Genomic DNA, 27,947 nt, shown 5'->3' on the forward strand with positions numbered 1-27,947 from the left:
TATGATAGAAGGTAGGAAATGAATACTTAAAGGTATATTGTATGTTAGATCTTTGTTTGTAAATGTTTATTAAAAACAAATATATGTGTGTGTTTTATTGAGAACCTTTGTAACCTACAAGTTTGTGGCTGTTATTTGATATCTGTTATTTGGTACCTTCTGAAGCTACTTTTACTTGTTAAAAATAGTTTCCTTTTGATCACTGTTGTTCATCCAGAAATCACTGTATACAAGTGGCTTTTTTTAGTCAGACACTTTAGTTTGCATGAGTATGACATTTAAATTGGAAAGCTGACCACTAACTAGTCTAATTTACACACCTTTCTTTAGAAAATGACATAAGATAGTTAAAATACATAATGGATAAAATTTTTAGCGTAGTTAGAACTATCTACTCTTTTTTTTTGTATAATCACTTATGATGATATAATGAGTAGAGAGAGGTTTGCCATTCAAAAGTTATTTTCTGAATTATTGCCATACCCATAATAATTTTAGATTGTATGAATTATCTTCATTAGTTTTATCACGTCCCTGAAAAGTAAATGAAAGAGGAATGTAAAGAATTGTTTCAAAGTGTATGTCAAAGATGCTAAAGGTTTTAAAAAAACTAACTCATTCTAATTTTAGGCATGCGTATGTGTGTATACATATGTATATGTGTATACACACATTTTTAAACAAAAGCTATAAATTCACATTTACTTTAAGAACTGCCATTTACTTAGCTTGGTTTAATATATTTTAATTACTATTTAATAATTATAAAAAATACTTTCTGTTATCTACTGTTCTTTTTGTCCAAAGATGGCAGACCAATAAAATATAAGAACTTGGTTAGAAAAAGTGTTTCCCTAACAGAGTCCTAATTTAAATATAAGGAAAGAAGACTTGTATATGTATCCGTAAGAAAATATTTCCTAACTGGTTGTTATTGCTGCTGCTTTTTGTTGCTTGTGTTTGTTTGTTACCTATTCTAGCTTCAGTAAATCCATCTTTTACAAAATTATTGAGGTTTTATTGTTTTAAGTTATTTGCCTATAAATGTATAGATAGAGAAGATGACTTTTAAGGGAAAAGCCATGGACTTTAGATTTTTGAGATTGTTTTATTTTGTTGTAGCTTTCTTTTTAACTCTATTCACAGTATTGAAGATTAGCAGCAAGTGATTAGGTAAAAGATGGTAACAGACATCAGAAACATATAACCACAGTGGTCTTCTTTAAAGCAGTTGCTAATAAATTGGGGTTGTTGTTGTTGTTGTTTATCTTACTACCAAGGTTCAAAATGTTCTTTTAAAAGGTGTACTCAGTGAGTCTTATTGATTTTGACCACTGCTGTTCATTTATCAGTTTAACTGAGTTATGGCTCTTAATCACATCTTAGTGCCCCAAAACTTCTAACCTGAAAAGAAAAAAAAGAGAGAGAAAACTTTGTTACTGGCTTTCTGACAATGGCAGGGAGTGTGTTAAACCAGTGTAAAATTCAATTAAACTGTCTAGCCAGGTTTTTGAAGCTGAAATGCAGACCCTTTCTGTTAAGCTTCTTATTTTCCTGTGACCGACACCGGTGGATGCTGGGTTATGCCAAAACCAACAGGCTGTAAAGTACCTTGTTTCATGCTCCCAGCTGATCAATATTTTTATTTTCCAGGCTTGCCCAGATATCTGGAGGCAGTATCACCTAACGGTGAGTAGAAACACCTTTTTTATTTTCCCCAAGACCTAGCCTATTTATCCTTCTCTGAACTGCTGACCATAAAATATAGACAAGCATCTTCTACTAGAAGATAATAAACATCTGAAGAGTTTTTGCACTGAGAAAGCAATAATATACTTTTTCTCCTCTCCCCTGCCCACTACTCTATTCTCTATCTTCCTGTTCTGAAAAGATTTTGATTTTTTTTTATTACTCACATCATTTAATGATTACATCATGGTATCTCAGTTTTCCTAGACTCATTCATTAAATTAAAGGAGAAAAGTATGTCAGGAGCCATAAAAATAATAGTAATCCAGTGTCTTTAAAGTGTTGTGTTATGTACAGTCCATAAGCATACAATCCATAATATCTTCCATAATCATTTTTCTGGCTTTATTGAAATTTTTGCATATATTTTTTAATGAAGCTAAAAAAAAGCTCAGTGTATCTTTCATATAGAACAATTCAACTGTCATATCCTTAAGCTCTTCTTGACTTCTTCAAAGTGTATAACCATCTGCTTAATACCATTCAAGTTATTCAATTCTGTGGTTTCCTTTTATTGTGAATTTAGGCTAAGTAGAAGTAGAAAACATAATTTACTATGAAAGCAATTGGCTAGTGCTCAATATTATGAAGTTAGTTAGTTTTTAATATTCAGCTTAAATAATTTCAATAATTCATCATAGCCCTAGTAGTCATTTTTTAATATATTAAATGTGTTATACTGAGCAAGACAACAATTAAGATTATTCTTATAGTTAGACAGTTAATAACAATGTTATAAAAGCTGTTCCTTAAGATTTAACATATCAAAAAGATTTTGGTTATAGGAAGACAGTGAAAATAGGACGAAGTTTTACAAAGCATGTCTTCTTATTGCTTTCCTCTTACAGAAATAAAAAGTAAACCAAGTGACTCAAACTACTAATATGTCTATCACAGGCCCAAGAGGCAAGGAATAATACCAGGTGGTTTGTTTTCATATCTGTTACCACTGTTTAGTTTATGTAATGTAAAGGTTCTCAGTAGAAAGCTGTAACTCCTCAACTATCCTTCAGTCCCAAATTGGATTTTATTAAAATATTTAGTGTTCTACCAAAATACACACACACACACATACCCCTATGTATGTTAACATATTGTTACAGATGTAACTCATCCAGATATATTATGTTTATACTTAGGTAGCAGGTTTCTTGTCTAACATACATGGTGAAATCTTTGTAGCCTAAACTTGGAAATCCTATCATATATTTTTCAAGATCATAGTCACTTTTTGTAACTATATAGCAGTTTTCTTCATCAGTATTTTCATTAAGAAATAGCCTAAGGGATTTGACAATTGCATTTCTTTTCCCTTTTCTCCTGAGTTAGAGAATTCCAGCCTTGAAAACTTACTCAATAATTTGAAGACCCTCTTTTTTTTATTTTTATTGCTTGTACCTATATTATTTTATATAACTATCATAGAAGGATAGAAATTGGTGTTTATTAAAACAGAAATATTTGAGGTTTGTATAATAACATAGCTTTTGAAAAACAAATTGTAAAAAGAATAGTTGGGGGAAAATGAAAATAAAATGAATTTCCCTTTTGGGGAGTTACAATATATTCTATTTATAGGTATAACAAAATCATTTTGAAAAATCCATTTTTCTCAATCTGGAATTCTGATTAATTTTTCAAAATAATACTGCAGGTAACTATCAATTTATAATTGTCAAGTTTAAATTAATAATTAGTAATTTAGAATTAGTTTACTATGCAAATATAAATGCTAAACTAGTACATTTATAAACATGTATTTATGTATCAATCCATCTAAAATAAAATGGATAAATAATTATGTATATAGGCAAATCCAAATGTGTGTAATTAAGCAATATTTAATCTTGAATAAAAGCAAGATGCAAAAAAAAATTTAAAAAAAAGATGCATGGTGATTTTCATCATCTTCAGCCCTTTTACTAGGCGATGGACTGCCATCTATTGACTTATAGTAGCCCTCACATGTGATTGTAGCATCACTCAGCAATGACCAAATAATGAAGCCTGGGTTAGAATTGCCACTGTATATTCCTTTAAAACAGTCTTCTTGAAACTCTGGAAATTTCTGCATTTAATCATTGATTAATTTATTTTTTTAGCCAAAAATGTCCATTTCTTACCCAAAATGAACTGTGCTTTGGGGGGAATAAACTGATTAATATATCCAGTGTAGAAACATTTACATTTGAGGACTTTTCAATTGCTTTTGTCTGCTTTTTATCAGTAAGCCTAGAAGGACATTTATACAGCCTAGTTTAGCAACTATAATTTAAGGTCTATTTGGGAATTGCTTTCTTTCTTTAAAAAAAAAGAAAGAAAAGTTTTTAGGCTAAATAGAGCATTATTTCTCAAATACACAAGAAAGATGATGAAGTTGATTGGTATAAATGAACTTGTAAAATGTCCCAAATCAAAAATTTCTTAAAACACATTCTAAAGTAAGAAGAAAATTAAAGAAGAGAAATGTTCACTATTTTCAGCAATTAAATGAGATAAAATAAAGTTTCCTTAACAACTTGTATCTGAATAGAACTTGAAATAGAATAGCTTTTTAATCAAACTTGACTGGACTTCACTACATTAAAAATAACTAAGCCCATCATTCTAAAGGGTACATGCCAATAAAACTCTAATAAAAAGATATTACATATATATCTACATAGATACATATACATGTTATAACAACTAATTTAGCTATAGCATTTTTCTTGTTATATTTTAGTGACTATAAAATTACTTCATATAATTTAATGACTTCACTTCAGATGATCGTTTGGAGCCCTGCATGAGAAAAAGAAAAATATATGATTTTTATTTAGCTATTAAATAATTTCCACAGATAGTTTATGTATTTACCGCCTTCAGAAGTGTTTGTAAAGTTTTTTTTAAAAATCGTCAGTACTATAGCACTGTTCTTGTTTAATTTCTGTTATATTTTAAGATTTTGGTAAAACCTGACTTTGAATATTCTTTTACATCTTTCAGATAACTCATTCTAGATAAAAATTTTCCCTCTTTAACTATTCAGAAAGGAAAGTCCCTTCCCCCATTCCCTGTCATCTCTAGTCTCATTTATATTAAAAATCCTAGGCCAAAATGGCCACCAACAGAGTTTTACAACCAACAGAATTTTTAACTAGTAGAGGCTATAATTTGACATGCTTTGGACATTTTGTTAATCTTGTTTTTAATCTACTTACTTTAAAAAAGTAACTAGGAGTATGCTATTTGGGGGCTGTGTGTGTTAAGAATCAAAAAGGACAATACATCTTTTATGTTTAATTTTGCGCCTGGATTTCTTTGTGTCATTGTTAAAATATGTTACAACTACTACCTTTTTAACTGAAAGTTTAAATAGGACACAAATGTAACATTTTTGGAAGAATTACCTTTTAAATATTTCTTTATGTATAGTGTTTGGAATGCCTAGAATTCACACTTCAAAAAGTAAAATACTTGCTGTCAGGGAGATGGGGAGGAGTAGGTTTCCTTGCTTTCCTGTCTAGCCTAGGAAAAAGCTGGTGACCAGAGTTTAGTAGTAATCAATAATGTCTTACCGGACCTAGTTGAATGCCAGAGTGTATCTTATGAACCATAATTAACAATATTGTTTCATTTTGCCAGTCACTTTTCTCTCCTTACTTGGAAGCATCAATTTAGAAATGTATTTTCTGGGTTTTTACAGTACAGAAATGAGAGTTTTATACTAAATAAGAATGTTACTCTAAAGCATTCTGTGTCATTCCATACTAGGTAACCCTAAATGTGAACAGATTTAAATTTAATTCTAGAGCTATGCTTTGTAGTCCAAAAGGGGGGAATAACAAAGTGGAATTTGGTTGTGAGGCTATAGCTATCCAAAAGTCTTTATCCTGGAATTGTGATTTAAGACAGGATGGATAACAGTTTTCTAACTGCCTGAACTCTGGAATGGATTTTTTAAAATAACTTGAAATGAAAAATAAAAAGTTTCCAGAAGTCAGTCCCAAGCCAGAATCTTTTCTTTTAGGAAGAGAGGGAGAGGGTAGGAATGCCTTTTCTCTCTTTATTGAATATATGTTGAAAATCCTAAATCTTTTTCTGAGAGCTCTTTGGCTGCATAAGCAGAGCTGCAAAACCCACAAGAACCCCATCCACAGTAGATATCAAGTGATATGCCCTTTTCCATGTGTATGTTTAAGAGAACAGAACTAGTTACATACTGTATTTTAAAGAGTTAAATAGCTCCAGAATAGAGTTAGAACTAGGCCTCATTCTACTTCAGAAAATTTAAATCAACTTTTGTTTGGTAACATATCTTGAGGCCTGGCATACAGATTATCATAAACTAATATTTTACAAATTCATTTTAGAAGCTCTTATTTTGGTAGTTCAGTTCACTTTGCTGACTCCTTCAAGAACTAGGAATACTCTTGTTTCAACTGTCGGGGGTTTTCCCCCTCTAGATCTGGTATTGCTATTTCAGTGTTTTGATTGGTTAAGTGTTGCTATTGAGATATTACATCTCTGTCAAATATTCAGAGATTTAGTCTTCATTAAAAATGCCCTTACCACTGAGATACTACTGAGGTAAGTGTAATCATGCCCTGATGATTCAGAAGGCACACAACTATTTTGTAGTTCCTCAAGGCTGTCTTCCCATTGTAGTACTACAAAATAAATCAAACTGCTTTATGTTGCAAGTTACTTGGTATCTGAATAAAAAGAATTCCTGAATGAGCACCGATGACTATTTTCTAATACTCCATATGTTACAGGGATAGAAAGTACATGTAGACAGTAACTAAAAGTTTAAAATATTTTTAAAATGGAAAATTTATGTGAATACTTTTATATTTATTTAAATACCTTATTCTTAAAGTAGTGTCAACATTTTGCTAGCAGTTTTTAACTTCAGTCTTACCATGTTTAGAATTTAGTATAAAATATAATTACTACATTTACAGAGTAGGTCAACTGAGGTGTATGGTTTTTTTTTTAAATCTTTATTTCACTGGCATGTTGAACCACATTTTTCTAGAACTTATCATTGGAAGCAATTGGAAAATGCAATTTCAGAGCAAATGAAACCTGGAATTATCAATCTCAATAAATGAGATTCATTTAAAAATAAATACAATTTGCCAAATCATCAAAAAGCAATTTTCTAAAGCTTCTGTGAAAGAAAGAGGAAAAAAGTGAACATTGTGAATTATAAATGCACATTTTATTTTTCCTCCCAGAGTGTTTTTTCAGAAATTTAGACATTTTATGTACACACTTATTAATGAATGGGAGTAGAATAAAACTTGGATTTGGATATAATTTACATATTATTTATTTATTAACACACATAAAAAAACCTTCATATTTTCTTCTTTTCTAAGAAATACTGAGGTGTCATCCCCTTCAGAGAGAATTTCCAACTCATTTGACTTTTAGTATTTTAATGCAAAAATTAATGTGTTTTAAATGAAAAATCAATATGGCATATTTTGAGTAGTTTTTTTTCTTGTGTTAATATATTTGAATAATATCAAGTGACATTAATAACATTAATTCTCTTATAAATTTAAGTATTTCAGATAAGCAATGAAAGTATCCAACATTCACACAATTTATAAAAGATTCATTATAAATGTTTTGGCAGATACAGCTGTGTTTTTGCCACTTTCTAAATATCTGAAGATATGTCCTAATCACCCATCATTATGATTTCTATTCATTTTTAGGTAGCACATGTTGCTCAATAATAAGCTAATTGAACCTGAAGCTCTAATATAAACAGCTAACTTTTATCATTTGGCAAAAAAGTCCCTGTGCCTTTTTGTCTGCCCCTTAGTAGCTGAGGACAAAAACACCATTACATTTAGGACTTACATATTTAATATGTGGGCTTCAAGTTTTATTTCTATTTTAAAAATTTAAGGGAGTACTGTTAATGGTCTTTTTCTTTTCTGTTGGCAAAGGTTTCTCCTGAGTATGATAGAAAGATGCAAATTACATTTGAAGTTTTTACTGTCCTTTTCTGTTTCCTAGGTATGTTCACCTTTACTTACAAAAGAATTATAGTTAGCCATTATAGGGGCAATTTCTTCTTGATACTTGCATTTTGTGGTAATTAAATTCTAAGTATTTATAATTTTAATATATATAAGCATTTTTAAAGTTTTTTCTTCTCCTTCAGAAACACACACATTATTCATATAATCCCAAATAAAACTACATTGTTGTTTTTTTACTTACAACTCTACACTTTGAAATAGGGCCGCTATTTTAACAAAAATGAATATAAACAGCCTGAGAATGTTCAAAATCCAGTTTTAACACTGCACAGTATCTGGCTATATAATAAATTGTAGTTTAAAAATTTGAAATGTTGAATGATTTCTATTCTTTGTCATATTTACCACACATGAAGAGAATCGAAGTACTACATAGAATAATTTTAACATATTTAAGTGATTTTTCATGTGTATTTTGAATAGGTGACTCATGCCATTCCTTAAATATATTCCAACCGATTGAGCTTGTCATAATCTTCTCTGGACATTTCAGTGCAAGAGTAAAAGTAGATAAAGTATACTGGACCAATGATGTTTGTATTAAACATTCCTTTTAGTAGTCATGCATGTAAATGACATGGTAGATTACAGTAATTCCTAACAGGTTTTAAGTATTTAGGAATCACTTAGTTACTCACGGTCATGATCAACCATAACCTTTAAGGGTTTTGGTCAATCATTTGAATAATCTTCAGGGAAAGACTCCTGAAAGAACCCCTTGACTTGTTGACGTGCACAATCTCTCTGAACTAGTGTTATATTTTGTTACGGCATAAACTGTATTAGTAATCTTAAATTAAATTAAGTTTAAGATTTTAAAAGCAAAATCTCTTAAATGACTAAAAGTTAATAAATTATTGATAAAATCAATCAGATTTTAGATTTGAAATTCATTTGCTGCTTAATCCCTACATACAAGAAAGTCATGAGAGTTATGTTTTTGTACATTTTGATTATTTTCTTTCAGCTATTTTGAACTCAGCAATGGTCATCCAAAACTAGTATCTTTGGGGTTTTTTGAAATATCAAAAATATATGAAGAAAAATGCTACATGCTTAGAGACCACTTAACCAAAAAAAAATTTTTTTAATATCTTTGGAATTAAAAATAGACTTTGCCTTAATTGATGTACCAATACACTGGTAGATCACATTTCAAAACAAAAGTTTTTCCATGGGAATGTTCAGAAATCTGTATCAGCTTTGTAAAAAGAGTTCATGTTGATTCATGAATCAGTTGGTAATAAAGGTACCACATTGTTTTCATTCCTTTTTTTCAAAAGTCACATAAAACCAAATCTATTAGATAATAAAGTCATCTTTATAACCTTGTAATGTACCCATGTCTATCAATACCAATTTTACATAAATATTGTCCTTCACATGTATTTGTGGATTACCCCCATATTTCTTTTCAGTTAGGGGAACTAAATTTTGGATTGCTTATTAGCTTTGTTTCTACAATAAAATCTCAATTTTGTCTTTCTTGGATCTCTCCTGTTTCCTTTATTTATAGTTACAACCACATTTCCTTCTCATTTTATTGAAATCCTTAAAAAACATGCTATAAAACTGATTTGGAATGGCAGACTTATTTGTGAGGAAATTACTAGGAAATTTTTTTTTTTAACATTATAAAAAGAATGTAGCTTTGGGATCAGACATTGGCTCAAATTCTGGCTCTTTAATCTACTTAGATGGTCAAGCCTCATTAATATATTTGGCTTTTAAGATCCTTGGTTTCTTCAACTGAAAAATGGGGATGAAGTAAGTATGCAATGAAATAAGAAACGTAAAGTACTTGGCACAGTACCTAGCACATAGCTCATATTCAACACTGTGTGAGCTCTAATAAAGCAGAACGATACATGCATCACACCTGTAAAGATGGCCTCTGGACTAATAGCCCAAACTCAGATTATTGTTTTATTTAATATTTATTTAATATTATTTAAAATTTATTTAGATTATTTCGTAATGTGTTTTGAAAATATTGTTTGCCTAAGATGAGGAGATTCATAATCACCTCTTTACTTTCTGTCTCATAAAAATGTTTCCTTCTTATAGTTACTGAAATTAAAATACTCACAGGCACTCTTCTGTTAACAAAAGTATTTACCTCACTCTTCATTTTGATATTATTTATCTGTGTCTTTTCTAGAAATGTAGGTAACTTTTAAATATAGCAAATTTGAATTATTTTCTTAATTTGATTTTTCTAAGAATTGTTATAAAGACACTTAAGAATTGGATCACCGAACTAGGGGTGGTAGAAGGGGAGGAGGGCAGGGGGTGGGAGTGATTGGGTGACGGGCACTGGGGGTTATTCTGTATGTTGGTAAATTGAACACCAATAAAAAAAAAAAAAAAGAATTGGATCACAAAAATATTTAGGCTACTTCTTCCCCTAATGAAAATGACTATATAAAACATAGCCATATATTTTACCATATAAAGATACCATTTTGAAAAATATAGTATATATAATTAATATATATGTTATATTAATTAATGAAATGTTATAAACATTCAGTTCTTAAATGATAATTTCAGTGTCATCTGAATGTAGTTATCTATCAAGCAAATGAAATGACATAAATCTTAAGAATAATATGAAATTGAAGAATTCTCACATATACATACATATACCAATTATAATACTTTCTGCTGGGGGTACAGGGTTATTCAATCAGATGAGGAAGGAAACAAAATAGCATATCAGTTTTTTTGTACTTCAGATGAAACTGCTTCATGCCTTCACATGACTGATGGCAGAAACCAGCCTGATTTCACAGCAAGATGTTGAGGTGTAAGCTTGGTCACTTTTACAGACTTCAACTTGTATTCTCTTATAGGTCCAGCAAAAAAGGCAACACAAAAATTAAGCATTTTCTCGGGGCCTGTGGTTTGCATTCCTATTCCATGTTTGTTCTTTATTTTGAGACAAGCAGGAGTTAAGATAAGGCATACTGTAAGAGCAAAAGAAAAAAGCATTACTTTCCCCTCTCTAGACAGATCCTTACAGCTGTGGAATTCCCTGCCTTTGTGACTGTTGTTAAGACTATTTCAGGCGAATAAGCACGGTTGGGTGGGGAGGGGGGAGTGCTCTGTGTTGTAAATCAGTTGGAGTTATGGTAAAAATGAAAATCTTGGTGTTTATTTGAATCTTCTGTGTTTTAGCTAATAAATATAATAGAGCTTACAGTGCTGTTATTCCATAATTTTTCAATGATGGTTTATATACAGTTGTATACAAAATATATAAGCAAATTTGAATATGTAAAGTACTTCATATGATTGGAAGATGTATATTAATGTGGTTTCTGTTTTATAGTCCACCCCAGTAAACATTCAGATAAAATATCTGTGGATTCACACATGTATGTATTCTTTTCTGTCCCTTCCCCCCCACATCCTATCTTTACTCCCTCCTCATCCCTCCACCCTGCTTCAAAGCTTGTGGTCCTTTTCCATCCATGTACTAAAAGGTTCTTTGTAAACCAGGCCATTTGTCCATCATTGTTTGGGGTCCAAACAGTGGTAAGATACCCTGTCACCGATCCCGTGTGCTATGAATGGCAGCTCCTCTCCGGACAATTGGCGGAGGGGCCGAGAAATATTCCTGAGAGGATTATTTAACCTTTCAATTTAGAGGGCACAAAGCCTGGCTGATTAATGAACTTTCTGATGGGCGCTGATAAGCGGATCTATTTCTTTATTTCCCCTAAAAGTGATTCCTTCTCCTGTCCATATTACTATAATCTTAAACATAAAATGTGGCAAATAGATTAAAAAACAGCACTAAAGAGTTTATCTGGCTGGCAAACTGAAGGAGCTAAATTAAAATTGGTAATGACAGCAGTGGCTCAGCCTCATATGTGGTTTTTAAATGCACTGTGTATTTTGAAGAGACTTATTCTCCAGCACGCCTGGTAATGACTGCTTTTGGTGCACAGTCTGGGGCTGGCTTCTGTTATCCCCACCCCAAACCCCCCCCCCCAAAAAAATGAGTTGTGTTATCTGGATGGCTGCAGACACATACGCATCCCCCTTTCTCACTGCATGGGCAGACAAGGTCGATAGCATTACAAGGTATTTGTGGCAGTGCTTGTTTCAGTTTTCAGAGCTGCCAGTTTCCAGGCGGATTTGAATTACAAAAGAAGAAGCTGGCATGAAAATTGAAAGGTTTTATCGGCTGGTCTGAAGCCTCATAGCACATTGCTTATTTATGCAGTCCATTTGCACCAGGAAATATAAAAAGGAAATACATTTTTAAAATAAGGCCATAAAGACCCAGATATGTTTAAGATGGCAAATAAAATATAGATACCTATAATATCTTTCCAGGAAACGATTTTCACTTAATGTTGCACATTACTTCAGAAGAGCATTTATGTTGCTGTCATAAATTTGTGCGTTTGTGTCACTATGTAGGTAGTCTCTGGGGATTAAGAAGGAAGCCTTTGCTAACTTACTTTAAAATTAAAATAGACGGAGGGATAGCTCTGCAGTTTGAGAGCTACATTGGAAATATTTAAATAGGGTGGTAAATTAAACTTAAACTAACATTTTTGCATTCCATGTAAAATTAGCTATGGCCCAGTGAATAAATGCCACTACCTTTGGAGAAAATTGGGATGCTTTTTAAGCCATGAAGATTTGGAGCATTCAGGGAGTGAATTACTGTGATCCTTACTGTCTTGCATATGTTCATTGTTCTCTGCTTACTGAGGTTTTCTTTTTTTTGTTGTTGGGGTTTTTTTGGGGGGGAGGGGGATGAGGATGTAGGATGGGATCTCATTTTACAAAAAGAAAAGTCATAAATTAATGAGTTTAGTAGCTCCTTTTAATAAAACCTGTGCTTTATTTTAGTCTTCAAATATATCGTCTTTGAGATTTTGCTTAATGTTGTAAATATGTAAGCCTTTCACTATTGAGAGTTAAACCAACAGTTTATCTCTCTTCATATTACTTAGTAGTTTCAACTTACCAAAAAAGATATGCAATCTCTTATACTCTTGGTTCCATAAAGTGAAGATATCCATATACAAACACACAGTACAAAATGCCTTGAATAATTAATGGTCTTACCACTGTTCATTTGCAACCTTCAACCCATTGGTTTGTAAAACTTATGAGTGTCCAAAAGAGGAGTAAGAGAGGAAGTTAAGTGTGTATAGGAAATACCAAATCAATAAAGCAACACTCTTTATTCTGCTGTAATTCAAATGAACACTGTTTTAGAATCCATTTTCCAATAAAGCAAATTACTCTCAGCTAAACCATGAGAGATGCAATTTTTGCAATTTTCATTTTTACCAGTGTCTGGTACCTTTCTCCTGTTTTCATGACCTGGACTAATTATTTCATGTAGTTTTTTTTTACCAGAGAAAATATCAAAAGCATACACGTCTGCTGCATGCTAATGATATGCTGTACATTTTTTCATGAATTTTCATAAGGATTTTTTTCTACGTAGCATGTGTGGCTTAATGATGTAATCACCCGATAGACTAGAAAATGCTCCAAAGGAGACGTTCCGGTCTGTTGTGTACATAATACATGTTTCAAAAATCTGCCTAATTAAGGAATTACCCAATGGATTGAGAGTCTGTTGGGTACATGACATAGTGTTTTTAACACATAAAAGATATAGGTATATAATTATATATGGTACTTTTAATGGTATTTTTAGGATATAGGAGGAATTAGTAGCAATGTCCTCTGGAATATGATTGAATTCTTTTCTTTTTTTCACTGAAAAAAAAAAAACAAAAGCTTAAAAGATTCTATGAAGGAAGCTTTGATTTAAAATAATTTCAAAGCTTTTAGTTTGAGGAGAAAATTCCTCCCAGTGTTCCTCAAAAGAAATAATACTGTGACTGTTTGCCAGAATGGTGTGCAGATGGAAGACTGTCCAAAACCGTGATTGGAACAGACCTGGTGTCTGGGTCCGCAGGTGTGAGGACCCACCACAGGAAAACACTGACAATGAAGGACAGGACTACAGTCTTTGTATCTTTGGTCATATCTTGATATCTTGGAATCATCGTTTTTGCCCTGTCACAGACTCAGCATTAATTTACTTCACTGCAGAACTGTTTTCCTAACTTTTAAATTTCTTCCTTTCTTTCCTTTAGATCCCAAGTTAAATATGTACCAGTTACATTTTGTTAGCATTTATATCGTAAACAATACTGAAGGAAAGGGAGGGCGTTCATTCTTTTTTCCCCTATGTACTTTTATAAAACTAAAGAAAATACTTAAAAACTCTATCTAATCTCTAGAGTAGGCAGTAAAAATAATATCTTTAAAGAGGAATAAAGGGCAGCCTGGGTGGCTCAGCGGTTTAATGCCTTCAACCCAGGGCATGATCCTGGAGACCTGGGATCGAGTCCTATGTCAGGCTTTCCTGCATGGAGCCTGCTTCTCCCTCTGCCTGTGTCTTCTGCCTCTCTCTCTCTCTCTCTCACACATAAATAAATAAAATCTTCAAAAAATAAATAGGAAAAAATATGCATTTTTTAAAAAGATTTTATTATTCATAAGAGACACAGAGAGAGAGGCAGAGACATAGCAGAGGGAGAAGCAGGCTCCATGCAGGAAGCCCAATGCAGGACTCGATTCCGGGACTTGGATCATGACCTGAGCCAAAGGCAGATGCTCAACCATTGAGCCACCCAGGCATCCCCCCCAAAAATATACATTTTATTTACTTATTATTTAAATACGTATTTTGAATTGAAACTTTTTTCTGCTCAAATGTCAAATCCATGCCATTTGTCACTTCAGCCAATGGACTTTGAAAACTGTGATGACAAGCTTTCCGTTTGGGGTAACATTTTCTTGAGAAATCCTATTTGATACTTAGGTTGGAATTTTTAAATGTATGAATATTTGGGGGGAGGCTTGTGCTATTAGTGAGTTTATTGAAAGGATAAATTGATTTGGAAATATCTTGAAAGAGTAAGGTCATTCTCAAGCATGAAAACCATATTGATTTAAGAGGTGTGTGAATAAATGTGACTTGTTCAGAAAGACTGGAGCTAAGCTCAATACTAAATGTTACATTTGGTCATGAATACATTTACCTCAAGTACTTAATATATTTGCTTTTTAATATATGTTCATATAACAAATTGAATTAATAAAAACATATAGTCTAGTCTTTAAGCATATGTGTGATTACAAAAATAAGTCCATTTTGCATTCACAAGAGTAGAAAATTCCCTTTAATTAGTGAAATTGATTGCATATCCTATATAGTAATGAGCTTCAACTAGATGCAGACCCTCATTGGATCAAAGTCAGTTTAGATAAGGGCAGCTCAAGGTCACAGAGGGAGATGCCCAGCAGATTCATTTGCATAAAAAATTACTGTTAGAAATAGGACACTGAGGCAGCTCTGGCGTTTTGATCTCTTGGCCTTTGTCATGGAGATTCCTAGTTGTGAAGGGAGTAAGGCCAGTGTCCCAGATAATGATTAACTGTTTTAATGGCATTCATTCATTCATTCCGCACTAACTACTCATGCAGAAAAAAGGGTTATGTAAAATGACATTAGAAGAAAATCATTTGTAATCGTTGCATCGGGCTGCACTTTGAGGAGACATTAGGAGTAAATCCGTGGCGTGGTAGGCTTATGCTTTATCTTCTGATATTTACTGAGTTTACTGGTGCATGAAAAGCTTTCAGCAAGAATAGCAGATGGGATGGACCTTTCATAGGTAATGCTATCTACCAGGTTATTACTTCTATATATTGATAGTAAAGTAATCTCCAAGATATCACCCTACAAATATAGATTATTTAAATGTCTGTAACAAAAAAAGAAAAAAGCTGCTTTCATAAATAGTTCACTTGGTAACCCATTGGTCAAAGTCTCTAGATAAATTCTTAACTTTAAAAAAAAGTTTTAGGGCAGCCCCAGTGGCTCAGTTTAGCTCCTACTTCAGCCCAGAGTGTGATCCTGGAGACCCAGGATTGAGTCCCACATCGGGCTCCCTGCATGGAGCCTGCTTCTCCCTCTGCCTCTGTCTCAATTTCTGTGTCTCTGAATAAAAGAGTGTTTTCTGTGTCTCTCCCTCTGCCTCTCTCTCAATTTCTGTGTCTCTGAATAAATAAGTAAAATCTTTAAAAAAAAAAAAAAAGTTTTAAAAGACTACATTCATTCTCGTACATTTAACTTTTTGTCCACAGTGCAGACTGTATGACAGAACTCTGAACTTAGAGCTAATCAGTTGACATATTCTGCTTTAAATTGGACCTTTCCTGTTAATTAAAAATAAAGACATGCTCCAAGGCAGAACTATTGAGTCACAAATTTATATTTCTAACACTTTAAATAGCTGTAAGATTTTTGTTAGATCATAGTATGAAAACTTGTCCACTGGAAATCATTATTGAGTTTTCAGTACTGTATTCTAATATAGAAATGTTCTCTAATTAGGTGAGATCTAGGCTGATTTCATTCCTATTAAGTCCTAGTACATGATAGTTTATTAAAATGGGAGTATGTAGATAGCGTTTGTCATGTCATTTACTAATTAATTATTGTGAAACAGTTTAGAATTTCATAGCACAATATAAATACTGTTGCTATTTTTATTAGTAATAATGGAAGTTTTTAACTAGTGACATTATTCAGATGAATGAACATCCAAATGTTTGCACTTCATCCACGGGCATAAATGAACAGCGGGGCTAAATTTGAAACTCTTTGAATGAAATTACTTTCAAAATAAAGTAAGTGTCACCATGAAGCATGCTTTCAAAATCTTGATTAAGAAGGATCTCTTTATCCTTGATACTGTAAAACTGAATTCCTATTCTCTTTATACTACTAATTCCTTCCTGATTCTTCCAGACTATATATCACACTCTCAGTGTGAAGTAGGGGAGACACTTAGGGAGCTGTATTAATTTATGCAGGCTTTTTAATATATCAAAACATAATTTTATAGGTTGTCCTTTAATGATGTAAAAAATTGATATCGTTTCCCAATGTACCCAAATTATTAACAATAACTAAAATGTATTGGATGCTTACTATGGGCTATGTGCTTTACATATGCATTGTTAATTTATTACTACTTTGTGAACTCTTACTATATGCCTGGCCTGTTCTGGGATCTGGGGTATAGCAGTGAACAAAAAAAAACACAGACAGAAATCCCAGCCCTTACAGAGCTTGCTTTCTTCTTGCCTGGGATTGTAAGTGGAGGGACAGATAAAACAAACAAGCAAAATATATAGTATGTGAGATGTGATAAGTGACATGGAGTTTGTCTGTTTGTTTGTTTGTTTGTTTGTTTGTTTAAAGCAGTAAAGCAGGGTAGGGAACACCAGTTGGAGAGAGCTGACAATCTTTTTAAAAAGTGATCAGGAAAGCCTTACTAATATGACCTTTAAGCCAAGATTTGAAAGAGGTGGAGTGCACCATGTTCTTCTGGGCAAAGAGTGATACAGGCAGCTGGAACAACATTAGAACTACCTGTAATTTCCTCAAACTTAGGCAATAAAATAATTCAGAGAAATTCCATAAAACTTGTGCTCTGCATCCTAATCCATAGAGGTTTTCAGTGTTCAGATTTATTTTAATCACATTTATTGGCCATATAACTCATTTCCACTCTATTAAATTTTGAAGTGTTTAACATCTACTCATTTACCACCTATTTATTGAGCACTTTTTTTTTTTTTTTTTATTGAGCACTTTTTATGTTGTAGCTTAGGCATCAGCAGACTTCTTCTGTAGAGAGCCAGATAGCAAAGTTTAGCTTGGTAGGCCATATGGTCTCTGTCATAACTCTGCTCTTGAAAAGTTACCACAGATAACCAACCGTATTGCAGGTAGTTCTATTTTAAACTTTTTGAGGAAACTCCATACTATTTTCCACAATGGCTGTGCCAGTTTGCATTCCCACCAACAGTCCAGAAGGGTTCCCTTTTCACTACATCCTCACCAACACTTGTTTCTTGTGTTTTTGATTCTAGCCACTCTGACAAGTGTGAAATATTATCTCATTGTGATTTTGATTTACATTTCCCTAATGATGAGTAATATCGAGCATCTTTTCCTGTGTCTTTTGGCCATCTGGATATCTTCTTTGGAGAAACGTCTGATAAGCACTAGGTGATATATGGAATTGTAGAAACACTGTATTGTACATCTGAAACTAATATAACACTATAGCTATACTTGAATTAAAATAATGTAAGAAAAACAGCGATAGATAATCTGTAAGCAGATGTGCCTGGCTGTGCTTCAATAAAACTTTGTTTTCAGACCTTGAATTTTGAATTTCATAGAATTTTCATGTGTTGCAAAATATCTTTTTTTTTTTTTTTTTTAATCATTTAAATGTAAAAGCCATTCTTGTCTCTGGGCTGTACAAAAACAAGCAGAGGACTGGATTTGACCTGTCACCCATAGTTTGCCAACATGTATATGCTCATGCCATGGGCCCAGCACTCTGGTAAACATCACTGATAAGGCATCCTTGAACTTGTTCAGCTCTACCACCCATCTGCCACCTTAAACAACAATAACAAAATTAGTTGGCAGACCAGCATTCTTTGTAACAGCATCTCATTAAAGTACATAAGTGGGGTGCCCCTGGCTGGCTGAGTCTGGGGGGCCTGCAATTCTTGGTCTCAGGGTCATGAGTTTGAGCCCCATGTGGGGTGTAGAGTTTATTTGAAAGAGAGAGAGAGAGAGGAAGGGAGGGAGGGAGGGAGGGAGGGAGGGAGGGAGGGAGGGAGGGAAAGAGGGAGGGAGGGAGGGGAATGAGAGGGAAGGAGGGAGAGAGAGAGAGAGAAAGGAAGCAAGCAAGCAAGCTTATCCAAGTTATACCCTGTTCTTAACCTTTCTTCCAATCTCAAAAAAAAAAAAAAAAAAAAAAAGAATGGGCGGGAATTCGTTTTTTTTTTTCCCTCTGTTTAAAGCCCCTGCCACCTCAGGGGTTTTATTCTGTCTTCTCTCTTCTCTCCTGTTTCCAAGCCCTCCATCTCTCCTACTACTTTCTCAGCTCTCTCGCTCTCTCATTCTAATAGCAGACTCCATCAAACCCCCTTCCTAGGTCTTGCTCAATATTATTCTGCCCCTTGTTATTCATGTTTCTCAGAGTAATACATACCTACTGTCTCCTTTTCTTCAACTTCCATTCAGTTTTTTAAAATATTTCCTGTAAATGTGACATACATACTGAAAAGTGCATAAAACATATACAACTTAGTATATGAGTTATATAACACACACTCAAGTTCTAGAACACCACTTGTGTTCAGGAAATAGAAAATTGTGGCTACCCCAGAAGCCTCTGTGAGTTGTTTTCTCCCCACTGGAAGTAACCACCATCCTGGCTTCTGTGGGCAGTCATTTTCTTGTTCTTCTATATGATTTCATCATCTTTGTATCCATTGCTTCACTCTTGAACCTGTTGACTTCTACTCTTTTTTACCTTTCCACTAATTCCAAAATTCTCATCCTCAGGATGACCTCAGGTTATCCATAAACAGTTGCCAAATCTAACCGACATTTCTTGGTTCTAATCTCAACAAGCCTCTGCTGTATTTGACATTGTAGATGAGTTCATCCTTCTTGAAGCTGCTAAGATCTGTGACTGTATTTTCCTGTGGTCTTGCCTCCATCAACCTTTCCTATTCTGTCTCTATCTCAGGATCCTGTGTCTGCCTCTTAAGTGTTGTTCTTCCCAGGGTTCCATCCGAAGTTACTGCTGCTCATGCTGGGTATGGCAATATGTCCACTCGAGTCTACTGAGCCTCCACTGTTACACAGATTTCTTCCAGATCTAATCATCAGCTCACACTTGTTCCCTAAGCTTTAATCTCACATAGACAACTGCCTGGTGGATATCTCCACCAATGCAGGATCTAAGTTAAACTCCATTATCTTTCCCTCTGATTTGGCCTCTCTTTTTTCTCCCTACCTTTTCTGAAGCAAGTATTGGCACTACTACCAAATCATTGGCATTCATCAATTCACCCAACTTAGAAACCTGAAAAGCATCCCAGTTTCTCCTTTCCTTCATTCCCTATATCTTTTCAATGTCCAAGTGATACCATTTTTATCACCTCATGTATTTGCCAAATCCATTCCCTTTTTCCTATACTTGAGGAATACTTGAGGCCCTCATATACTCGTATACTTGAGGCCCTCATCACCTCACTGGCTTTCCTCACAGCCACCTTTCTCACTGCATTGAACCTTCTCCTGCTCATATTCATCACCATCCCTACAACTACAAGCCAAAAAGTTTTTTCCGAAATAAAATTGTAACTATTCTGCTCCTACATTTAAAACTATACTTAAGAGATCTCTGGGTGGCTCAACGGTTTAGCGCCTGCCTTCAGCCCAGGGCGTGATCCTGGAGTCCTGGGATCAAGTCCCACATCAGGCTCCCTGCATGGAGCCTGCTTCTCCCTCTGCCTGTGCCTGTGCCTCTCTCTCTCTCTCTCTCTCTCTCTCTCTTTCTCTTTTTTTCTCTCTCATGAATAAATAAATAAAATCTTAAAAAAATAAAAATAAATGGAAAGGCCCAGATAAACTCCAAGTTCCTTAAGATAACTTATAAGGCCCTCCCTTCTTTTGCCCTCCATTCTCCAGGCTCATTTTTCAGTATACCTGAAAGTGCATGTTGTACTTTGTCAGCATGTGTGCTCTTTCTTAGTTTCATGTCATTGTTCATGTTGTCCCCTCCACTTAGGATGTTCCGTTTGACTTATACCTAATCCTTTGAGAGAAAATGTAAGTTTCATACTTCCAAGGAAGCTTTCCGTGTCTTCTTCCACCCTATCCAATGGTGGGTCCCCCTTGCCACTCCATTAATACCTTGTCACTGTGCTTATTACATCGTTCTGTCATTATCTATTTCTGTCATGTTCTGCTAAGCTATTGTACTTCTCTGAGAGACCAAATATCTAGCACTGGGCATAGTGCCGAATGGAATGAGGAGTGAAGGAGAGGAAAGAACACACTGATATGAAGTATAAAAGAATTGTTAGGTTATGCACTTTAACACAGAGAACCATCTGGATATGAAGTGCGCACACTAAACTCAAGGAGGCAACATCTCAGGGAATCTCTTACCAAAAAAAGAGCTCTTTGGGAAAGAATCAGTTGTTAATTTTCTTCTAACATTTAATAAACCCTCATAAATACTCATGTTGCAGACCAAACCTGGACCACCCAAAAAGCCGAAGACCCCTTCTGGACAATCAGCCTTAGTGTATTGCTACAACTGTGGGCAAGAAGGCCATTATGGACACGTAAGTTTGAAGTGGCACTGGGGCAGAAAGCATTCTGTTGTTCTGGAAGTGGTTGCTGAAAGATGAACTCGAAAAGAATATAATTCTGAATGCTTACTTTGTTTTATCAACTAACATCCTGAAGTAAGACTTCATATATTTTCAACTGATTGACTTCTCCCATCCTGCTACAGCAAGGATCTGTCGGAGCACATTCTTCTAATTGTTTTCAGTACATAGGAATAAGTTAGGCTAACACAAATACAAAGCTCATAAAATCCAGCAAACAAATAAAAGTAATCAGCAGAATGGTTACAGTTCCTGTGAGTCCTTATGATTGCTATTACTTTGACACAGTTGAGTCATGACTTTAGGTTTTCTGTGTAGTCTCCAGTATCTCTAGTTTTCCCTGGTATTGTTTTCACTTAAATTTTCATCACTTACATGTAAACCCTAGCACGAGTGGAAAGACAGAGGTGCTGCATCTTTGACTAGCCTGCTCCCCCCACAAATGTCCAAATTCCCTATTTAGACTGCATGTGCCCAGCCCTAACAGGGCCAAACTCTGTGTGTTTTAGGTGTAGGGATGTCAAAGCAGAAGAAACTTGTGCTGTGGGACGGGAGGGAATCTCCTAGCCTCTTGTCTTGTTAAATATGAAATAGCAGCAGCTCATCCCAGAGACAGGCTGCAATAAGAAACCACTCAGAACTCTCTCCTACATCCCTGGAATCCTGCATCAGAGGAAGAAAGGCAGTGGCACAAAAAAATAGAAAATCTGAATGGAGAAATACATTCCTAGTCTCCAGGTGGGCTTCTAGCAGCCTAGATAAACCAAAATAATCTAAGATCAGATTTGATGACACAAGAGTAAAGTATTCAGTGGGCAGAGAGTCCTCAAAATGGGTTGGGCTGTGAGCAGTAGGATGGGGGAGTACTATACTTTGTGACTTGAATTCTGACCATGGTGCCTCATTCATGCAGCCTTGGGTCTGGAGCTCTATAGCATAGAGAGACAGACAGACTGACTGACTGGGAAAAGAAAAGGGCTGGGTCATAGCTCACCAGCAGATGAAGTTTTTCTTCCATGTTGGGGCAGTAGGACCATGGAGTGAAGGGATAGAATATGAAAGTAGGATGAAGTTCTGATCCTCAGTTCCAGTTTTTGCTCTGATACTGACTTAACCATGTGATTTGAACAACCCACATTTTCTCTCTTGTCTTCAGTTTCTTTATCTACAAAGCAAAGAAGTTGTACAGGGAGATTTCTCAGTACTGACATTTGGATGCTGTTTCCAGTGTGAACAAATCCATAGTACAGTGATATGGATGGAAAGACCCTGTAGTATACTTACTTCATTTCCATAGAACTCACACTGAAAGCCTTGTTAGAGAATACTTTTTCTTACAGAATTATCATCTCTAGATCTTTTCCTGCTTTGTGCCTTTCTCCTTATTGCCAAAATTCAGATGTTGCCAACACTGTTTAGGAAACCTATTCACATTAAACATTCCACTACCACGCAGATCACATGGATGTACAATTTATGCTTACTGACAAAGGGGTGTATTTTTAGCATTTATGTTTGTTCAATTGAAGAAAAACAATTATAGTTGGACACATAATACTTACTAGTCACTCCTGTTAATGTAGATAGGAAATATATTAACATTTGGAATTTATCCCTGAAATCTAGATTTAGATAGTTTTTAATTTACAATAAAGCAAATTTGGCAGCCTCATTGCTGCCATAGATGAAGAACTCTAGATTATTCACACTAATGAAGAAGATCAGTGGTGTGGCTAATCCAGAATAGTAGATAAATTATATAGCCAACTATCAATTGTCTGTGCTAATGGAGGGGACCAGCGATGTGGATAATCAAAATATAATTTACATTTAGCTTTGGAAAATATTTATGGTACTGTATAGCTCTGTATAGTCATACCAGTCTAGACCGTACAGGATCCAAACATGAGACTATGCAGATGAGTAAAGATGCCTGAAGACCCCTCCACTTCAGTTTCAGAAATACAGCTCTACAGATGTTACTGAACAGCCTCTTCATGTGGAAGATATTCTAAGGTGAATGTGGCACCGCCTTTCCCTAATTCCACTTATTCTCTAATTGGGAAGGCAGGAACAGTCATAAGCAGCTCCACATCAGGCAGACTGTCATAGGAAACAGTAGTCACTGTGCAGAGAGACTACTCCAGGAGCATATGAAAGTATGAGTGAGCACTGGGAGTGTATCAAGGTCTGTAGTACCTTTTTATAATTGTAATTTGCTCTTAATATTTTATGGTTAGAATCTCAGTCCATTTAAGCTGCTATAAATAAACTACAATAGACTGGATGGTTTATAAACAACAGAAACTTATGTCTTAGAGTTCTGGAGGCTGGGAAGCCCAAGATCATGGTTCCAACAGAATCCATGTCTGGTGAGGGCCTGCTTCCTCAGAGATGACACTTTCTTGCTGTGTCCTCACAAGGGTAGAATGGGCTAGGGAGTTCTGTGGGGGGTCTCTTTTATAAGAATATTGATCCCATTCATCAGAGCAAAGGTCTGACAACAACAAGCAAAGGTCTAAAGCAACATAAGGCCAAATAAAATAAACCCTCTAACAGAGGAACAAGGCAAGTGTAATGGAGATCCAGCTCCTGTTGCTGTTAACTCAGACTGAGAGAGGGGTTTGGCAGAAAAGATTGAAAAAAGATAAGGGTTTCATGAATAAAGAAGGAAAGAAAATCCAAGCCTGAAAGAAGCAAGTACACACAGTTGGGTGTGGTTGGGTGTGATTGGATATGATCCTCCCAACGTCCCAGCAAGACTGCATCCTGAGCCACAGAGTTGGGTATCCCTGGTGCAGGGCTTGTCTCTAACTACAGTGGTCCATAATCTTGCAAAAAGGTTGTCTGCACAGTGCGCTTATTATCAAATTTGATAATTTGAAACAGTAATTTCAAACAATTTGCAGGAATGTACAGAAAGACGAATGTTTAACCAGACGTTTCCAACATCTCCATTCATCTTCTACTATGATGACAAATATGAAATTCGAGAGAGAGAACAGAGAATAAAACGAAAAGTGAAAGGTATGTTATTGACTTCTTATGAGATCCACCTTTGCAATAGTTCCTAAATACCTTCTCTTGCACTGTCTTTCCCTGCTCTGGGGGGAATCATTGGTTAGCAGTGAAAATGTTTTTAAATAATTACCATAGAAACTAGAACTTTCTTGATCTCCAGAAATCAGGCACCCAGTTCAGAAACTGTTGCGTTCTTTTCACAGTGATGATTTTTCTCACATAATGACCAGTTTAGAATATGTCCAGAAAATACTTCTATCCATATAAGTATGCAGAGTTTTTAAAGGCTACTTTGAGATTTTTTTGTTTAGCAAGTAATTATTTTTTCCCTTTCTTTGTCTCTACTATTTTTCATGGAAAGAAAAGCTTTCCCTGCTAGGTAATTCCTGGTGATTCCTGGAGCTTCCTTAAAGATGTCCATTCTTAGCCCACCCTCTGTGGTTTCTTTTACTGTTGCTAACATAAAGTTCTTCTATTTTATCATTTAAGCCTACTCTTCCTAATTCTTTCTTGCCATATTCTTCATGATGGTTTACCATGGAAGATGGTTACTTTTGTTGCTTTAAGGACAAAACAGTTCTACATTTTTCAAGTTGACCTATACATTATTAACTCTTTTCTCCTTTTTGTTATTCTTTTCCCCATCTCTCTGAGTTTGGGTATTTTTCAAACGAAATTACTTCTCAACTCCTGCATATGTTATATATTACATTTCGTATGAATTTATCTCAACGATAGAGAAATTATAGTACATGAAGATATTGATTAGGCAGCTAAGTTAAAAAATTAAGAAGAGGGATCCCTGGGTGGCGCAGCGGTTTAGCGCCTGTCTTTGGCCCAGGGCGCGATCCTGGAGACCCGGGATCAAATCCCACATCGGGCTCCCGGTGCGTGGAGCCTGCTCCTCCCTCTGCCTGTGTCTCTGCCTCTCTCTCTCTCTCTCTCTCTCTCTGTGTGTGTGACTATCATAAATAAATAAAAATTTAAAATTTTTTTTAAAAAATTAAGAAGAAAAGCACCAAATGTCACCTCTAAATTAAAAGATTATGGCCAAAAAAATAAAAAAAAATAAAAGATTATGGCCACTACTTTATTTTTTTTATACTTTTCTATATTTCCCAGGTTTTCTATAATGAGTCTTTATAACTTACAATCCTAGAAAAACCATTTGTTTTCCCTTTTAGCTAGTTATATTGACAACTCTGTGGCTACTTAGAGGTTCTCTATGATTCATTGGAATTTTTATTTTATGCCAACGTCCATAAGTAATTACCTTTGCTCTATATCCTAGAATTCACTTTTTTGTTCCCTAAATATATTACTTTGCATTTCATCCTGTTTTGTTATAGGCTACTTATTTAATCTTTCAAGATTTTATTGGCATGTTAGTTTTTCATCCCTCATTGTAACCTCATCTCCCACTTACCCCATCAGAATCACGACCATCAACAGTTGTAGTAAGGGTGCCAAGTCCTGGCAGAATTTAATATCAGATCTGGCACCCAAACCTCTGAGATACATGTGTATGTGTATACTCTCCAAGCCAGTGATACCTGTTCTGGAGGAGTAACCTCCCGTCCAGTTTAGCATCCACCTATAAGTCCTGTGGCCAGACTTTATCTTAAGAGGGTAATCGAAATGTCATATGGAACTGTTAAAAGACCATTTTACACATCTTGTTTCACTTTATCATCAAGGGTTATTTCTTTATCACTGCAAGAACTTGAATTGGTCAGACATGACTTTTCTTCACAAAGCTAAGATGATTACTGCTCTCACCAGTCTTCATCTCTGTTGTTCAACCTAATTCAGCTGTACTGAACAGAATAAATACCATTGGATTTCTGGATATTTTTTATTTTTAGCAATCAAATACAGAATTATAATCATGCAATTTTTAGTCAATGATTTTTACCTCCTTAGTAATGGCTATTTAGAATGTCCTATCATTTACACATTTCATTGTCTGGTTTCCTTTTCTGCTAAGTTGTTTGCAGACCTGTGAAAGCAATGTGTGGACTGTCTGGCTGCTGAATATGCAGAAATACTTTTATATTTTCCAGAACTCCAGAAGAATGGAGATTTCCCAAGGCAATTCAAGAGACCTCACATGGAAGCAGCAGATAAGAGGCCCCACCAACACAGAAGGAAGAGCCATGCCTCATGTAGAAACAACAGGTGGCCTCAAGAAAAGAAAGAAACCCAAAAAGAAATGAGCAGGAGCAATAAAGAACGAGAGAAACACAGGAAGGCTGACAGGTGTCATGATTTGGATGAGGACTTCCCCAGAGGCCCAAAACTCCACTCTTCTTCTGGCACTTTCAGAACCCAGAAGGCTCCTAAGTCCTTCCACCACTCATCGCATTCTCACAAGCCAAGAGAAGACAAGCTGCCCAGAGAGGGCAAACGGAGCAAGCATAAGAAAAAGAGCCACTTGGAGGGTGATGGCAATGATAATTTGTTTCTCATTAAGCAGAGGAAAAAAAAATCCAAGTTGTGAGACAGCTTCTGATCCAGCTTTCCAGTGTTTGGTCTTCATGCCTATAACATCCCAGCAAAATCTTTATTATCTGTGATTAAATAAAGTGCATTTTTGGTTTTGTTTGTAATCTCAGCCGTGCCTGGAACTGCTGAACAAAGACTGTGGAGATCTCCATTCTCTGTGTCCAACAGATTATTAAATGTAGGAGGGGGGAAAAACACACAGATATACTCAGACTTCCCCTGCTCCTATACGTCATTTTTACTCAGAATCCTAGGGATAAGAAGAAATAATCTTTTCAAGAAAAAATTTTTAAATACTCTAATAAAGTAAAAGCTCATCAAATGTAATTCATCTGCATTGGGAGTATGAAAATTAAATCCTTGCAGGAAGAGAAATTAATGCTAATATGAAAAATTCATCAAGTCTTTCTTTTTTTTTTTTTTTTTTTTTAAGATTTTATTTATTTGTTCATGAGAGACCAAGAGTGAGGCAGAGACACAGACAGAGGGAGAAGCAGGCTCTTCACAGGGAGCCTGATGTGGGACTCGATCCCTGGATCCGGGATCACGCCCTGAGCCAAAGGCAGATGCTCAACAACTGAGCCACCCAGGTGTCCCTCATCAGTCTTTCATCATTACTTTATTCTTTTTTAACATCAGAAAGGGTAATAGCTGTAAATCTCAATCTAGCTGTTCTTGCTCTTGAGGCTGGAGTCAGAACAGAACATCAGAGGCTAAAAGATGAAGGTGTTCTCATTGAAACCCCTAAGAGGTGGAGAATTGGCCTGTAGCAAAATACAAGCAAGGAACCCAACCTGTGCAATGGCATGAGAGAGATTTCCTGAGACAAGTAAAAGAGAGTCCTAAAAAATTGTAATGTAATCATAAGGAAATAGTTTTCACCATTTTTACAGTCACACTTCATGAAGACTGTCACTCAGATGTATAGAGATGGATACTGCCCCACTTAAAACACTGTTTTGTTTTCACGGGTTTTTTAACTACCACAAGGCTATACAGAAATTTTTGTACCTGTGAATTTTTTGTATTTATCAAAGCTTAATGTTAGAAAAATAAAATGTCTGAAAAAGAGTAAATAAGTTTGTCAATTATGTAAAAAGGCAATAAGAGTTTGAGTGACAAAGGCCATGGTTGGGTTGGACACGTGGCTAAAGTTACAAAATCTCCATGAACTGGGCTCAGAATGCCCTTGTCACCCAAGCACTAGCTCCATGCCAAAAGAAAATGATGCGGAGTCCGTTAATCTGGGCGATTTTAGAATGTTAGGTTCTTACATTTGTGTTTTAC

The 27,947-nt window shown here is 35.0% G+C and overlaps 1 protein-coding gene across 3 annotated transcripts in view; it reads left to right on the forward strand.

Annotated features, from left to right (window-relative positions):
* ZCCHC7 (zinc finger CCHC-type containing 7) overlaps nucleotides 1–27,739 on the forward strand; it is a 252,482-nt gene extending 224,743 nt beyond the window's left edge. For all 3 annotated transcript variants that reach the window (XM_025433198.3, XM_025433199.3, XM_025433200.3), the window contains exons 6-9: nucleotides 1,654–1,689; nucleotides 20,991–21,086; nucleotides 24,044–24,161; nucleotides 26,219–27,739. In XM_025433198.3, the coding sequence (XP_025288983.1) occupies nucleotides 1,654–1,689; nucleotides 20,991–21,086; nucleotides 24,044–24,161; nucleotides 26,219–26,655 (687 nt within the window). In that variant the 3' untranslated portion in view covers nucleotides 26,656–27,739. The remainder of the gene's footprint in view (nucleotides 1–1,653; nucleotides 1,690–20,990; nucleotides 21,087–24,043; nucleotides 24,162–26,218) is intronic.
* The last annotated feature ends 208 nt before the right edge of the window (nucleotides 27,740–27,947 follow it).

The sequence above is a fragment of the Canis lupus genome, chromosome 11 (assembly GCF_003254725.2).
Source record: "Canis lupus dingo isolate Sandy chromosome 11, ASM325472v2, whole genome shotgun sequence".
Lineage (NCBI taxonomy): Eukaryota > Metazoa > Chordata > Mammalia > Carnivora > Canidae > Canis > Canis lupus.